This window comes from Capsicum annuum, chromosome 6, assembly GCF_002878395.1.
Source record: "Capsicum annuum cultivar UCD-10X-F1 chromosome 6, UCD10Xv1.1, whole genome shotgun sequence".
In the NCBI taxonomy this organism is placed as follows: Eukaryota; Viridiplantae; Streptophyta; class Magnoliopsida; order Solanales; family Solanaceae; genus Capsicum; species Capsicum annuum.
In genome coordinates, this window is record NC_061116.1 from 90,425,941 (window position 1) to 90,441,427 (window position 15,487).

Here is a 15,487-nt window from a genome sequence, read left to right on the forward strand (position 1 = left end):
CATCTTATATCATAAAATATGGGGGAGATTTGATTCAAGCAAAAGGAGCCACCATGTTTCACAATACAAGCAATTGAATAGGGATTGGAATGTTGTGTACAATAGTAGTATTTACTTGTCATTGGATACAGATTCACTAGATAAGAGAAGATTCTGGAGGGATAGTGATAACCCCCATGTAACATAATTATGCAGGTTTGGAGAATCGGGGAATGGATAAGAGGTGGTGGCATTCGGATTGAGCACACAATGAGGGAGGGCAATCAAGTTGTAGATATTTTTAGCTAACTATGTTTTCTATTTTGCAAGTACACTAGAATATCATTATGTCCAAGATTTACCTACTGGAGGATCTAAGTGTTTTAATATTGAGAAGTAACAGATTCCCAATATTAGATTCAAACATACAAAAAGCTGAGGCAACATTCACAACAAAAAATAAAGGGATAGCACAAGTCATAACAAGAAGTCCAATATACATTTTTCATAATTTTCAGGGTATACGCCAGATGCATAAAGGAAACATGGAAATCTCTAAAATATTTTCTATCAGGAGTGGTATTGATTGGCTGTGTAAATTTCCAAATTAAAATTAGGTGAAATGGTCTAGTAGACTCTTATATTTGTATGAATTTGTATTTTGGACCTTCCTATTTATTTCTTTATCAATTGAACTCTTCAACTCAATAAAGCTCAATATTTTAAACTCTTTTTTCATCTACTCAGTGGTATGTGGAATACAACCACTCCATGTTAATTTTCACGTCTTTTTCGAATGTTACATTAAATTTCAGATAATTTTTAAATGTCACGTAAAAAATTATATATTAAAAATAAATTTAATTAAATAAGCAATTTTTTTAAATTGTAGAAAAATTTCAATAATCATGTTCTTGATATTTGCTCATAAATTGAGCACCAAATTCACTCCAAATAGTTGAAATTCATCTCCAATTAATTAAAATTTTCAACTATTAATTCACATACACAAACACAATGACAATTTACAATTTTGCATATCTTTGACAACTCTACAAAAACCCATTTATTATTCTTCAAACTTGAACTTAAGTTCTTCAATTTTTTAAATCCACTATCAATCACTTTCACTTCAAGTTAAATTTTAATCCTAAAAAACATGAAAAGTTTGAATTGAGAAAATAATTTGCCAAAAAAATAAAAAAGTGAATCGTGAACGAAGAAAAAGAGAAATTTCGAAGAAGAAAGATAGATTTTTATTTTTTTTGAATGCGATAGAAGTGAGGGTTCAAGAAAAAGAATAGTAGAGTGGGGTGGTGCATAGGGGGTGGGGGAGAGGTGGTGAGTACAAAGAAAAAAAAATAGTGGGTGAGTTGGTGAAGAAGATGAACAGTAGTATGGATGGAGAAGAAAGAAACAAAAAAGTTGGGAGAGTGGATGGGGTTAGGGGGACGGGGGAGGGGGTTTGGGGCTGGGGCTGTAGGAGAAGTTTTACTTTTTATTTTTTCTTATTTAAATTTTTTATTTTTTTTATATAATTTTAATATAAACATGGTGTTCACTAAAAAAGGACAGTCTGGTGCATTAAAACTACTGTTATGCGCAGTTTTATCTTGCATTTCTATTTTCAAGGCTTAAACCCGTGATCTCCTAATCACATGACAGCAACTTTACCAGTTACTCCAAGGCTTTCCTTCATGGTGTTCACTAGCTTTTGTTTGTTTTTTTTTAAATAATTTTAATACAAACATGGTGTTCACTAGCTTTCAAACGCGTGTACTACGCTATGTCCAACTCAATCATCTTAATGTCACATAGACTTGACCAATGATCAAAGAAATTTAAAATATTGAGTTTTATTAAGTTTAGACATCTTAATGCCGACAGAGAAAATTAAAATGTTGAGTTTTATTGAGTTTAAGAGTTCAGTTGACAAAAAGCTTACTATAAGGATTCAGAATACTAATTCATACAAGTATTAAGAATCCACACCACCGTATTCACCAAATAGAAAAGCAACGAAGCTGTGGGGTAAGAAATACATTCAATCTTTTCTGAATCTACCGAGGAAGTTCAGAAAATTTCAGACAACATTTATTTCGAAAGTAATTTCTGAAATATCCAATTTTTGGAGAAGATTTAAAATATACTGCAGATGAGATACATTATCAATATAACTTCCTCCTCATTATATGGATCCTTTCCCTATGCAAAAATTTGAGTACGGCCCATCTGATTATCTAACGTAAATACTTCCATAGAGTGCATCCTGCTGCACGATAATTGGAAACTCGGAGCTCTCGCTGCTGCGTGCTGAGAGCAGTATAGACATTTCCAACCAGATCTCACCCGACCTTCCCAGGCCCGCCCTCTGCCCCCACAACCCTCCTAGACTTCTCATGAAAAGGAGATCTCCATATCTGAGCAAAGAATGCAGCTTCACCATGATATCATACCTTAGTCGCTATGAAGTTTTCTCCTCTGGCACCTGTTTATATACCACCTAGCATGCTTTTTGAGGCCAATACTAACCATTACTTTAAGGCTTGCAAGCATAACAAACGTCATTGCAGATAGAAGGAAAATCCAAAACAACCTCCACGGCAGCGGATTATAGGGAAGATGAGCTGCAAACACAGGACGCAACACGCGGATTACCTGCCATGTAAATAGGCTGCTCGGTAAGGAATAAATCAGTTCCGGATAAATAGGATAGGGTCCAAGTGAAAAGATTCTGATTCCCCTATTTTCCATATTCACGAAGTATAGTTTTTCCAGAATACAGACCAAGAGTGATTCAGAAATTGTAAAGAGAGAAGATGGTAGCTTCAGTCACATCAGAGGAAAAAAAACTCACCACACAAGCAGGTGCCAAAGGGACGAAACTGAGGTTATTCTTTACATTGTCAGTTTGAATATTCAGTGTCTGTTGATAGCCAAAATAAGAGTAATGTCAAAGACAGAATCATCAAAACAGCTCAGCAGGATGAAGATTGGTACCAATATAGCAGTATAACACTATAAACAATTCAATCTATCAGAACAAGTCCACCAGCTTAAATAGCTTGACTCTATAAGCAAAGCCAAACAGCAGCCTGTAAATTAGATGTACCTGCTTACAGAGATCTTCAAGAAATTCTGAAAACGCAATTGGTTTGATGTTGTTAAATTTTGCGATGAATGAATGCTTGATGATATCAATTGTCATCTCACCTATGTAGACGACGAGTGCATTCTGTAAGATTCAAACATAATTATTTTATCATGAGCCAATTACAAGGGTGGGTAAATGTTTTCCATTGAAAACAATTCAGTAAATTAATCACTTCATTGTATAAGGAGCGTCAGGAGCAGGTCGTACACAAATAAAACTTCCAAACCAAGGTCCATCGGCCTCCAGAAGGTTTTGAGCTAAGACAAATAAGAGAAATGCTGAAATATGGAACCGCTCCACTGAATCTGCCCACAGCCAATGGAATTAAAATTAAATGCACAGAAGCTTTCTAATCAAGCACAAACTTAGAAATTAAATCAGTACCAGAAGATTGAGCATTTCCAAACACCGTAAAGCTTAAACAAAATGATAAGTAGAACAACAAACAAGTATTCGGCTTAGAAATAAATCAGTACCAGAAGATTGAGCATTTTCAAACACCGCTAAGCTTAAACAAAATGATAAGTACAACAACAAAGAAGTAGTTGGCTACTAATACATGGATGGGTGAACATGGGAACTAGCACAAAAGGAGGAACAAAAAAGAGAGAGAAACCACACCCAGCAATAAAATCCAAATTCGATCAATAGCAATACCAAAACTGGCCCACAGTGTCCTTCCGAGGTGTCAAGAAGCACTATGTTAAGGGAAGGGGGAATCATTTTTTGCGTTGCAATTCTTCAAGTCAGAGAGGAAGAAGATTGGGTAAGATTTAAGCATAAACTGAGAAATAAATTGGCACCATATGAATATAGTGATAGAGTAGTGCTGCTAACATTTCTAGCGAAGTAGGTTCTGCAACCATTTCTACTTGATACAGCTTTTTTACAAACAATATATTTGACTCTACACCTAAGTGCTCTGAGCACTTCTCTGTGCACATATATAGCATAGCAGATCAGAAATAATCATTTGTCTGAGTGTTGTGATATACCACTCACACTGTCAGACAAAACAATGATCCACAAAGGGAACGCCAATCATCCACCTTATTTGTATTTTGTGGGTTAAATTTTTATTTTAGTTCACATTTAAGAAACAACCCTAACAAAATGAAAGACAAGTCCAATAATCATGGTGAAACCAACAATATGAAAGGGGAATTAATCTAGGGTCTATAAGACTCAATGTAACCATGAGAACCGTAAAAATGTGGATGTGAAGATTGATGCCTAGTCATATAAGGTTAGAGAATATTAGAAATGATCGCAATACACAGAGTTTCAAATTCGCACTTATAAAGGATAAATAAGAGTCAAAATGTTATGGTTTTGTTGTTCTACATAAAACCTTCAAATGAGAAATCCAGTAAATGTGACTATGATGGTTCGACGTGCTTAAAAAAGGATGAAGTAGACATAAAAATCATATAGATGGAGTTTCAAAAAAGACTATCTCCCAAAATTAACGAGGATTTAGGTAAAAACATTTGAATGGAAGCAAAAGATTCATTTTTTATCAGGTGGAAGCAAAAGATTCATATATGTGATACCAACTTGTTGATAAGGCGTAGATATACCTGTGATGTTAAAGTCATCGCTTTGTCACTTTAAGGGAGAGATCCATTAAAAACGAAGTTTATAACTCAGAGAAGCATTACTCTGAAGCGCAACTTCAGTCAGTCAGGCAAAAATGAATCCCAATTAGAAGGCAATTGATTCTTTGTATCTAACTTGTAAATATGGAAGAAATAAAAAGGAATGCCTACTTTCCACATATGCTTTCTTTTTGTTGTCGTTGTCATCTTCTTCTTGAGTTTGTAATGCCTCTTCTTCTTCTTTTTAGTTTGCCCAACTACAAGTACCAGGTAACTCTTCCACCAAGACTTGGATACAACAACAACAACAACAACAAACCCAGTGTATTCCCACCTAGTGGGGTCTGGGGGGGTAAGATGTACGCAGTCCATACCTCTACCTCTGAAGAAGTAGAAAGGCTGTTTCCGATAAACCCCCGGCTCAAGACACGAGATACCGCACAAACACATAGTAAAGCACAGCATAGATAGGAAGAAATCATCTAGTGTTTTGCCTACGCTGGGACTTGATGGTTCTCATCCACCTCATTGTCCACTAGGCCACATCCCCATTTCAACCCACTTACTCTGCATCCTTGATTAACCTCTCTTTCTATTCTACCAATCATGAATTTTCTAATATGCAAATCGCCTTCTTTTACTATTGATTTTGAGTTTTTGTTTTTGCCTCTCTTCTCCTCAAGTAATAAAATTACTAAAGTAATTAATTATAAATTTGATGCTAAAAAAGATTTCTATTTCATGCTTTGATTATAACAAAATATTGAGCGTCTTCTCTTTTCTTTTCTTTTTTCCCATAAACATCAAATTTGCACCTGAAGTTATCTTGCGATTGATTTTTTTTTAGAACGATAACAATTAATCTATAAATCCACAAGTATCCTACAACAAAAGTGTAGTCCCCCTTTAAAAAGAGTTGTATCTTACAAAATCTACTGAGATCTACTAGTTACAGCCTATGTTGCTCGGACTCTTCAAAAAGTCGGCGGGTGAGTGTCAGATTCTCTAAAAGCAATGTATTTTTGGAGAATCCGACACGGGTGCGGCATCAAAAATGAAGAGTCCATGCAACTTAGGTTACAGCAAATCAATTGCATTTAAAATATCTTCTGTATGACCTATCCACTACTTATTTACACCAAAATTAATAGAGGCCTCAACAATTCAACTTGATTTTCTGAATGTTATTCGCTTCTGCTCAAAGCACCTCAGCTTTCTTTCACTCCAGACAGTCCACCATAAACTAGCTAGGACAATCTTCCATGTCCTTTTTTATTTTTTTTTTGGAGGGGGAAGGGGGAGGGGGGGGGGGGGGGGGGGTTTATTGCCACTTTAGATGCTCCTCTCATACGATCTTTCTTTTTGAGGTGAACATCTGCCACAATTGACCTGTCCACTTACAATGTAAAAAGAGATGGTTGATTGTCACATCATACAACAAAGTTGAAATTTTCTTTTGTCAAGACTCTCATGAGTCAGTACTACCTCCTTTACCAATAACCAGGTAAAGCAATTCACCTTATAGGTATTTCGTTCTCCAGATCATCCTACATAGCCATCCTATCTCTTGTGGTCCTGTTGGGATCAAATCTCTATAAGCAGAATTGAAAAAGAAGTTTCCTCTGTTATCTACCTTCCACACCACTGTACCAATTTCGCCACTGTTCCCTGGAAAGCTGCCATAGTTGGCATTTCCCCATCATTTAGGTTTCTTCTAAAATAGAGATCTCATTCTTGTCCTGTCCATAATTCAGTCACAGTTACTAGCTGGAGTTGACAAAGTATGTATAATTCTGGGAAAGCTTGTTTCAATGGTACTTGATCGCACCAGCTGTGATTCCAGAATGCCACCTTCTCACCATTGCCTACTTTAAAATATGATCTGTTTATGACCAGAGGCCATAACTTTCTTATAGATCTCCATACACTGCAATTGTATGGACTGGTCACCAACTTCGTCATCCACTTATCCTCCATACCATATATCGTTGTGATTACTTCCTTCCATAATGTGCTTTCTGGAAATTCAATTTCCATAACTATTTCATCATCAAGTTATTGTTCAGGATGCTTAAATCCCTGATGTTCAAACCTCCCCTCTTTTCTTGCTGACTTTTAGCTTCCCTCCCATTTAACCAGATCATACTACTTCTAGTCTTCGTTACCCTGCCAGAAGAAATTCCTTCGAAGTGTGTCTACCCTCTTTGTCACGCTAACAGGAGCAGGGAACACCAGACATCATATAGGCAGGTAGGGCATCCAAGACACTATTGATCATAGTCAATCTGCCTCCCAAGGATAAATATTGACTCTTCCAGTTTGTCAACTTCCTTTCACACTTCCCTATTACACCATTCCATGTCTTTTAGCTTGCTTTTTGCCCCCAAAGGCACCCCCAAAGTAAGTTGTTGGTAACTCACCCACTTTGCCCCCAATTTTCTAGCTAACTCCACAATATTAGCTACTGCATTGACTGGGTATATGAAACTCTTACCCCAATTTATGTGCAACCCTGATACAGCCTCAAAAATGATGAAAATGACAAGTGTCAAAATATGCTCCCCAACCACTTCACAAATCACTATAGTATCATCAACATACTGTAGATGAGTTCTCTCTGAGTTGTTTACTGCTCTATCCTCCACTTCGAATCCTCTTATCCAACCAAGTCCTTGGCTCTTCGGATTAGATTACTCAGTCCTTCCATTGCTAGGATGAAAAGAAAAGGGGATGGATCCCCTTCTCAATCCCCTTTGAGATGGAAAGAAACCACATGGGCTTGTGTTAATCAACGCTGAGAACTTTACTATGCTAATACACTATTTTCTCCATCTGACCCATCTGGTAATAAACCCCATCTTCTGTAGCATGCTCATTAGGAAGTTCCAATTCAAGTAATCATATGCTTTCTGAATATCAAGTTTGCATGTAATGTGTGGCTAATTGTCATTCTATCTGGAATCAACACATTCATTAATTCAAAATTGCATCCATAACATGCCTCGGTAAAGACCATTTGTTGTCCGCATAACTATCTTCAACCTTTCTACCAGTAGGTTTGCAGCAATCTTACTTACTTCCCCCACTAAGCTAATGGGTCTAAAGTCATTTTATTCCACTGCACCCACCTTCTTGGGAATCTCAAAGCCACAAAGGCTGCATTTATACTCCTTTCAAACACTCCTTCCCCATGGAAGTTTTGAACTGCTAGCAACCATCTGTGTTAATGATGTACCAGCACTGGTTAAAAAAAAGAAGTAGAAAAGCAATCTGGACATGGAGCTTTGTCCCTAGCACATACCTTGATGTTTTCTAGAATTTCCTGAGCCTCAAAAGGTGCCATCAGTTGATTGTTATCTTCTTCATCAATCATAGGGCAATCTCTCATTTCTATATATGCCCTCCATTCTGCTGTTTTTGAGTATAACTTTTCATAAAAGTCTTTGATTTCCTTTTTCACCTCCTCTTCTGGATTAGTCACAATCTCTTCCCTGACTTTTAATTTGACAATTGTGTTTAATTTCTGTGAGCATTTGTTGTTTTGTGAAAGAAGCATGTTTCTGTGCCCCTGCTTGAGCCAGACTGCTCTAGATTGTTGTCTACATGTTGTTTCTTCATGCTTGGTTGTTTCCTCAAACTCTACAACAAGAGCTATTCTAGAGGCTATCTACCCCTCCTCCAAAGTTTCCTGTTCCTAAATCTATTCTATCTAAGCTAATTGGTTTAGAACATATTGCTTTTGTTGCTTCAAATGTTCCTGAATAGTCTAATGTTCTTGAATAGTCTTACTCCACTCCTTTGGCTCTCTCTTTAGAGCTTTCAGCTTTGTTACCAGTTTGAAATCAGGTTTTCCATTGGAGTCAAAGGAGTCCCACCAGCTTTTGTCTATGTCATTAAACTCTTCTATTTTCAGCCACCAGTTTTTGAATTTAAAGTAAGACTTTGTTTCCTCCCAATCTCCACATTGTAGCAGCAATCGTGAGTGGTCAGAAACAATTCTCTGTAGAACAGACACTGCTTGATGTTTCTGAATTTTGTATCCCATTCCTCTGAGAAAAGAAGTTGTCCAGTTTTGCAGCTGTGGTGTGTCCGTCTCCTTTCCTCCAAGTAAATTGCCCCTGATAGGCTAGGTCCATTAGCTCCATATCTTCTATAAAATCTGAAAAGATTGCCATTGACCTACTGATTCTATAGCAGTTGTTCTCTAATTGATGCCCTACTATATGAAGTCACCACATAGTATCCAAGGACCAGTAAATAGACCTCTAGCACCCACCTCCACCATGTTTCTCCCCTCTCCAATCTGTCATTTGGAGCATATATCCTTGTTATGCGCCACTTGAACTCTTGATTTTCCCTTGTAAACTGCAAGAAACCGAGTAAGCACCCAAACTGCTCACCTCTCCTTCCTGTATTCTTTGGTCCCACATTATAACAATGCCTCCCCTAGTCCCACTTGCTTCTAATTATACATAGTAGGTTCATCTGCTACCCCAGACATCTTTGATAATATCTGCAATATTCCCCTCCACCTTAGTCTCCTGGAAACACATCTGCTTTCCAGGTACTCATTATATTTCAGATCATGCTCCTTTTCCTTCCACAATTCAATCCCCTCCATTCCATAATACAATGCTTGAATTCATTGATCCATAATGGCCAGATATCCCCCTCTACTTCTGGTACCATTGCTCATGAACTTTGTGCCATTGCAAACTTTCCAATTCAAGTAACCCTTTCCTCCTAGCTATTGTTTGTTCATATTGTTTCCCAGATTCACTTGTTTATTGTTTTCAATCTTCAAAGACCGTTCCTTCGCCTTTTCTATGCAACCTTTAAAATTGACCACTTTCTGAGGTTAATGTGATGATATGTTGTTATATCCACATCGACATGCTCAATTCAGTGTTCTCTTCCTCTGGAAATTCAATTTCCAAAGGAACCGCTTCTGCAATTATAATTGAATTTACCTCGTGGTACTGGAACTAAGTGAGCCCCTCTCCCCCGTTCTCACCAAGCTCTGTAATATCTGATGTTGTACTGTCGATCTTCTTGTTTCCTTGGACACTCAGGATTCCCAATTCTCCTTCGCTCTTTTCCCCTGCATGCAAGCAACCTTTTGTTTTGTTGGCTTGTATCTCGATATTAACTATGTAATCAGTCTGGGTTTCAAAACTTAATGAATAAGCTTGTTCCGATTCAATTGGGTCTAATACTGTAAGGCCCAAATTTAAATTTCTTCTGGTTCGACCCATTGTAGCATTAAGTGGTCCTTTCTCCTTCCGCGCATTGTCTCATGGCCCATATTCAAATTCGCCCCATCATTCAAGGTACCCACGTGCCCTACTGTTCTTTTCGCCGCATGTGTCATATGAAAGGACTGTCATCCTCTATTATTCATTGGATAATTGCCTTGTTCCTTTCTCCTCTTCTACAATTTTCACAGTGACCGGTGCTTCGCACAACACCGAAATATTGTAGGTTAGGCCGTCATTGGTCACCTCAATCTCCTATGGAACCAATTCTCCATCTCCCTTCACTTGATTCTGGCCTAGTGGAGATGATTTTTGAGAGAGGTCTCCTCCTCCGTCTCAATAAAACCTCCACACTGGCTACCGATATCCTTGAACATCTCCTGAGACCACAAATACATGGGTAGACCTAACAGTCTGATACATAGGCGGTCTCTTCTTATTTCTGTAACCAGTACCCCATAGTTGGATTCCAGCACTCTAGACTTACTTCATCTTCTCCCAAATCCATTGACCTGTTAGAACATGCTCTGCGGCTGTTCTTGACGGAAGTTCAAACATGAAGTGTCCATCATTCATGGCATAAACCTTGACCTCTATATCGCTGACTTCCATGAGTTGCATGCCCATCTTCTCACATCATTCAAGCTTGGGACCCCCTCTTGTGTTTGATTGTGGAACTTGCCTACAACACATCTGTTCAGTAAGTCTTAACCAGACGGCATGATCTTGATTCTGTCATCTGTTCTCTGTATTTTCGCCTTTCACGTTGCCTCCGCCATCCATCTGTTGCGGTTGAAGGCTTCTATTCATGATCTATCAAGCTGTTACTTATCGTTTTCTTTTGACCCTTGTATCTTGGCTGGTTCACGGATGAACCCTGCAATTTTGTTTCCAATACTCCCCCACCTTCCTTTGTATGTAGATTTTGGTGTTATAATGATCGACTTGTTTTGCCCTTGAATAGCAATCAAGCTGATGTATCTCCCACTTTCATTGTACTTGAGAGTGCAATAAAATTCCGATAAATGGTCCTTCATGTCCCACCTCTTCATTGTTCTCCCCTTGTACCTTCGATGCCTCGATAAATACAGCAACTAACCATCTCAGAACTTTAATTCTAACATCAACTCTTCTCAATAAAGTTTGACTGCATTCGACCCATTTGAACCCTATGTTGTAGTGTAATGACCCTCAAAATTATTTTCTTAATTTCGTGTGTTTTCCTTGTTTTAGCCTTCCTGTAGTTGATCTAGGGTATTTATGACTTGCCAGGACTGGTGGGTCGATTTCGGGGGAGTTCGATTAGGTTTTAAACCAATTTCCCTCTTTTGGAGCTTTTAATGTTAAGAAGTTTGACTTCAGTCAAAAATTCAAGCAAGCAGCCTCACATGAAAATTCTGACAGATATGTTAGCTCCAGAACGTGGATTTTGGGCTAGGGGACCTCTAATTTGGATCCTGAGGCTTTCTAACTCATTTCGGTCGCTTGGGTGGATTTTAATGTAAATCGGAAAAGTGATTATAGACTTTTATACAGAAGTCATAACTAATTACGTAGATAGACTTTTACAAAAAAAAAAAAAGAAATAAGAAAATTACAACAAGAATCACAAAAAGCTAACCCCAATATTCAATTATAATAGACTAATGTCCGAGTTCCAGCATGTTACCAGCATCAGGAAAAAAAATGCAATGAGGCCTTACACGTAGGAGAAAATAAAAAATACAACAACAACAACAACAAACCCAGTGTATTCCCACTTAGTGGGGTCTGGGGGGGTAAGATGTACGCAGTCCATACCTCTACCTCTGATGAAGTAGAAAGGCCGTTTCCAAAAGACCCCCGGCTTAAGGCACAAGATATCACACAAACACATAGTAAAGCACAGAAGCAGATGACATAACATAAATACGGCACCCATAAGGAATATAAAACAGAGGAAAGCAGAGGAAAGCACACAGATTCGTAATAAGCATGGAACACTGAATACGGAATCATAACGGGAATAAAAAATAAAAAATAAAAAAACCCCCACCAAGTAATTCCCTACACTAGCGACCCAATCTGGCCCTACTCTTCTGCCGTAATTCGCGTCTTCCAGACCTTCCTATCTAGGGTCATGTCCTCGGTGAGCTGTAACTGCTCCATGTCCCGCCTAATCACCTCACCCTAGTACTTCTTCGGCCTACCCCTACCCCGCCTAAAACCATCCAACGCTAGCCTCTCACACCTACGGACCGGGGCATCCATGCCCCTCCTCTTCACGTGTCCGAACCATCTCAATCGTGCTTCCCGCATCTTACACTCCACTGAAGTCACACCAACCTTCTTCCGGATAGTCTCATTCCGAACTCTATCCCCTCGAGTCAGTCCACACATCCAGCGCAACATCCGCATTTCTGCCACCTTCATTTTTTGGATGTGGGAGTTCTTAACTGGCCAACACTCCGCTCCATACAGTAAAGCCGGACGGACTACCACCCTATAGAATTTGCCTTTAAGCTTGGGCGGCACCTTCTTATCACACAGCACCCCCGACGCGAGTTTCCACTTCATCCATCCCGCCCCAATACGGTGCGAGACATCCTCGTCAATCTCACCGTTACTCTGGATCACGGACCCGAGATACTTGAACTTATCCCTCTTACATACCTCCTGTGCTTCCAGCTTCACTACTACCTCGTTCTCCCGCCTCACGTCATTAAACTTACATTCCACATACTCTGTCTTGCTTCTGCTCACCCTGAACCCTTTAGACTCAAGAGTTTGCCTCCACATCTCTAATTTGTCATTTACACCCCCTCGAGTCTCATCTATCAGAACTACATCGTCTGCAAAGAGCATACACCACGGCACCTCCCCTTGAATACGCCGCGTCAACACATCCATTACTAACGCAAACAAAAAGGGACTAAGAGTAGATCCCTGATGCAATCCTGTCCGGACAGTGAAATGCTCTGAGTCTCCTCCCGCCGTCCTCACCTGGGTTTTCGCTCCCTCATACATATCCTTAATTACTCTGATATATGCCTGCGGTACTCCCCTCACCTCCAAGCATCTCCAAAGCACCTCCCTGGGGACTTTGTCGTAAGCCTTTTCCAGGTCGATAAACACCATGTGCAGATCCTTCTTCCTTTTCCTATACTGCTCCGCCAACCTCCGTACCAGGTGGATTGCCTCCGTCGTCGAGCGGCCGGGCATAAATCCGAACTGGTTTTCCGAGATAGACACTATCCGTCTCAGCCTCACCTCGACCACTCTCTCCCAGATCTTCATAGAGTGACTCAATAACTTAATCCCCCTATAGTTATTACAACTCTGAATGTCCCCCTTATTCTTATAGAGAGGGATCATGGTACTCCACCTCCACGCCTCGGGCATCTTTGCCGTCCTGAAAATTTCATTAAACAATCCAGTCAACCACCTTACACCAGCCTCTCCAACGAACTTCCAAAACTCCACCGGTATCTCATCCGGCCCCGTCGCCCTACCCCTACGCATCCTGCGGACTGCCTGTCTAACCTCTTCTACCTTAAAGCGTCTACAATAGCTAAAATCCCGACACTCCTCTGAGTGCTCCAGTTCCCCTAACACAATAGCTCTGTCCCCCTCGTCATTCAAGAGCCTATGAAAGTACGACTGCCATCTCTTCTTTATGTGGCCGTCCTCCACCAACACTCTACCGTCCTCCCCCTTAATGCACCTCACCTGATCGAGGTCACGACCCTTCCTCTCCCTAGCCTTAGCGAGTCTAAACAACTTTTTCTCCCCTCCTTTCCCCTGTAACCCTGCATACAAGCTCTCAAAAGCGGCCGTCTTAGCTGCCGTGACCGCTGACTTCGCCTCCTTCCTCGCTAGCTTGTACTCTTTCCTGTTTACCCGCTTCTCTTCTTCGTCCTTACTTTCCACCAACTTAGCATACGCCTCTTTCTTGGTCTCCACTTTCTTCTCCACCTCTTCATTCCACCACCAATCCCCCCGATGGTGACCGGCCCGGCCCCTAGAAACACCCAACACCTCCCTTGCATTCTCCCTGATGCACCTTGCCGCCCTGTCCCACATACTATCCACGTCCCCCCTACACTCCCACACCCCCTTGCCCGCCAACCTCTCCCCTATCTCCCACGCATTCACTGGCGTCAAGCCGCCCCACTTAATTCTCGGTCTACACTCCTTACTCCTCCTCTTTCTATTCTTCTTTATACCCAAATCCATAATCAAAAGCCTATGTTGGGTCGAGAGATTCTCACTCGGGATGACTTTACAGTCCTTACACAACGCCCTATCCCCTTTCCTAAGCAATAAAAAGTCAATCTGGGTCCTGGCTATCGCGCTCCGAAAAGTGATCAGGTGCTCGTCCTTCTTCGGGAAGCCCGAGTTCACCACCACCAGCCCAAAGGCCCTCGCAAACTCCAATAGGGTCGCCCCCTCTTCATTTCTCTCTCCAAAACCAAAACCACCATGCACATCCCCAAAGCCTCCCGGTAGCGCCCCGATGTGCCCGTTGAAATCCCCTGCTACAACAATCTTCTCCGAACTGGGCACGCCTCTCACCACCTCCTCCAAAGCCTCCCAGAACCGCATCTTCTCCTCCCCCTCCGCTCCCACTTGCGGCGCATAAGCACTACACACGTTCAGGGTAAACCCCCGAATGACCAACTTAATAGTCATCAACCTATCGTTGATCCTCTTCACCTCCACTACCTGACCTCGAAGCTCTTCATCTACTAAGATGCCAACTCCATTCCTATGCCTCTCGCTCCCAGAGTACCACAGCTTGTAACCATCCACATCCCTAGCCTTAGACCCTACCCACTTGGTCTCTTGGACACACGCAAGGTTGATCCTCCTCTTCCTAAGAATCTTCACAAGCTCTACGGACTTACCCTAAAGGGTCCCTATATTCCAAGACCCAACCCTCAGCCTACCGTCGCTATCCACACGCCCCCCACTACCTCCCCCTCGGCCCAACCTTGGCCTCCCGCCCACTCCCGCCCTCTCCCCATCCCCCGCCCCCACCACGGCCCCACGCCCCAACCCTCTCGGACATGACCCTATCCACCCATTACCACCCACAGCCACAACTACCCGACAGTATAGGAAAATATAAAGATGAACCCGGTGACAGTATCAAAGCAGCAGCAAGGAAATACAAAGCTCACACACATTCAAAGTAATATTCCCGAAATAAAACTAAGAAACGACCACAGCAACAGCAACAACAGACAGCAGACAAGGTACAGGGGCTACTACGAGCAAAATACTAAGGATGGAATATGAAATAATGAAATAAAATGCAATAAGGATGGAATATGAAATAATGAAATAAAATGCAATACGAAATAACAAAGGTTAGAAGTCACCGGATTTCGCTTGGAGCTGCGGCTGCTGGAGACGGCGTAGCGGTTGCAGACGGAGTTTCGGCCTGTTGGAGACCGAATTGGCGGCTGGAGACCGGGCGACGGCAGGTTGAAGGCCAAGGTGGGGGGGGGGGGGGGGGG

General features: G+C 41.1%; 1 protein-coding gene across 3 annotated transcripts in view; it reads right to left on the bottom strand.

Annotated features, from left to right (window-relative positions):
* Nucleotides 1-1,867: 1,867 nt before the first annotated feature.
* Nucleotides 1,868-15,487, bottom strand: part of LOC107873204 (protein POLLEN DEFECTIVE IN GUIDANCE 1) — a 24,105-nt gene continuing 10,485 nt past the window's right edge. For 2 of the 3 annotated variants that reach the window (XM_016719957.2, XM_047414808.1), the window contains exons 8-11: nucleotides 3,341-3,438; nucleotides 3,092-3,214; nucleotides 2,837-2,905; nucleotides 1,868-2,637 (exon numbers count right to left, since the gene is read on the bottom strand). In XM_016719957.2, coding sequence (XP_016575443.2) covers nucleotides 2,437-2,637; nucleotides 2,837-2,905; nucleotides 3,092-3,214; nucleotides 3,341-3,438 — 491 coding nt within the window. In that variant the 3' untranslated portion in view covers nucleotides 1,868-2,436. The remainder of the gene's footprint in view (nucleotides 2,638-2,836; nucleotides 2,906-3,091; nucleotides 3,215-3,340; nucleotides 3,439-15,487) is intronic. The other variant, XM_016719958.2, reaches the window with a different exon arrangement.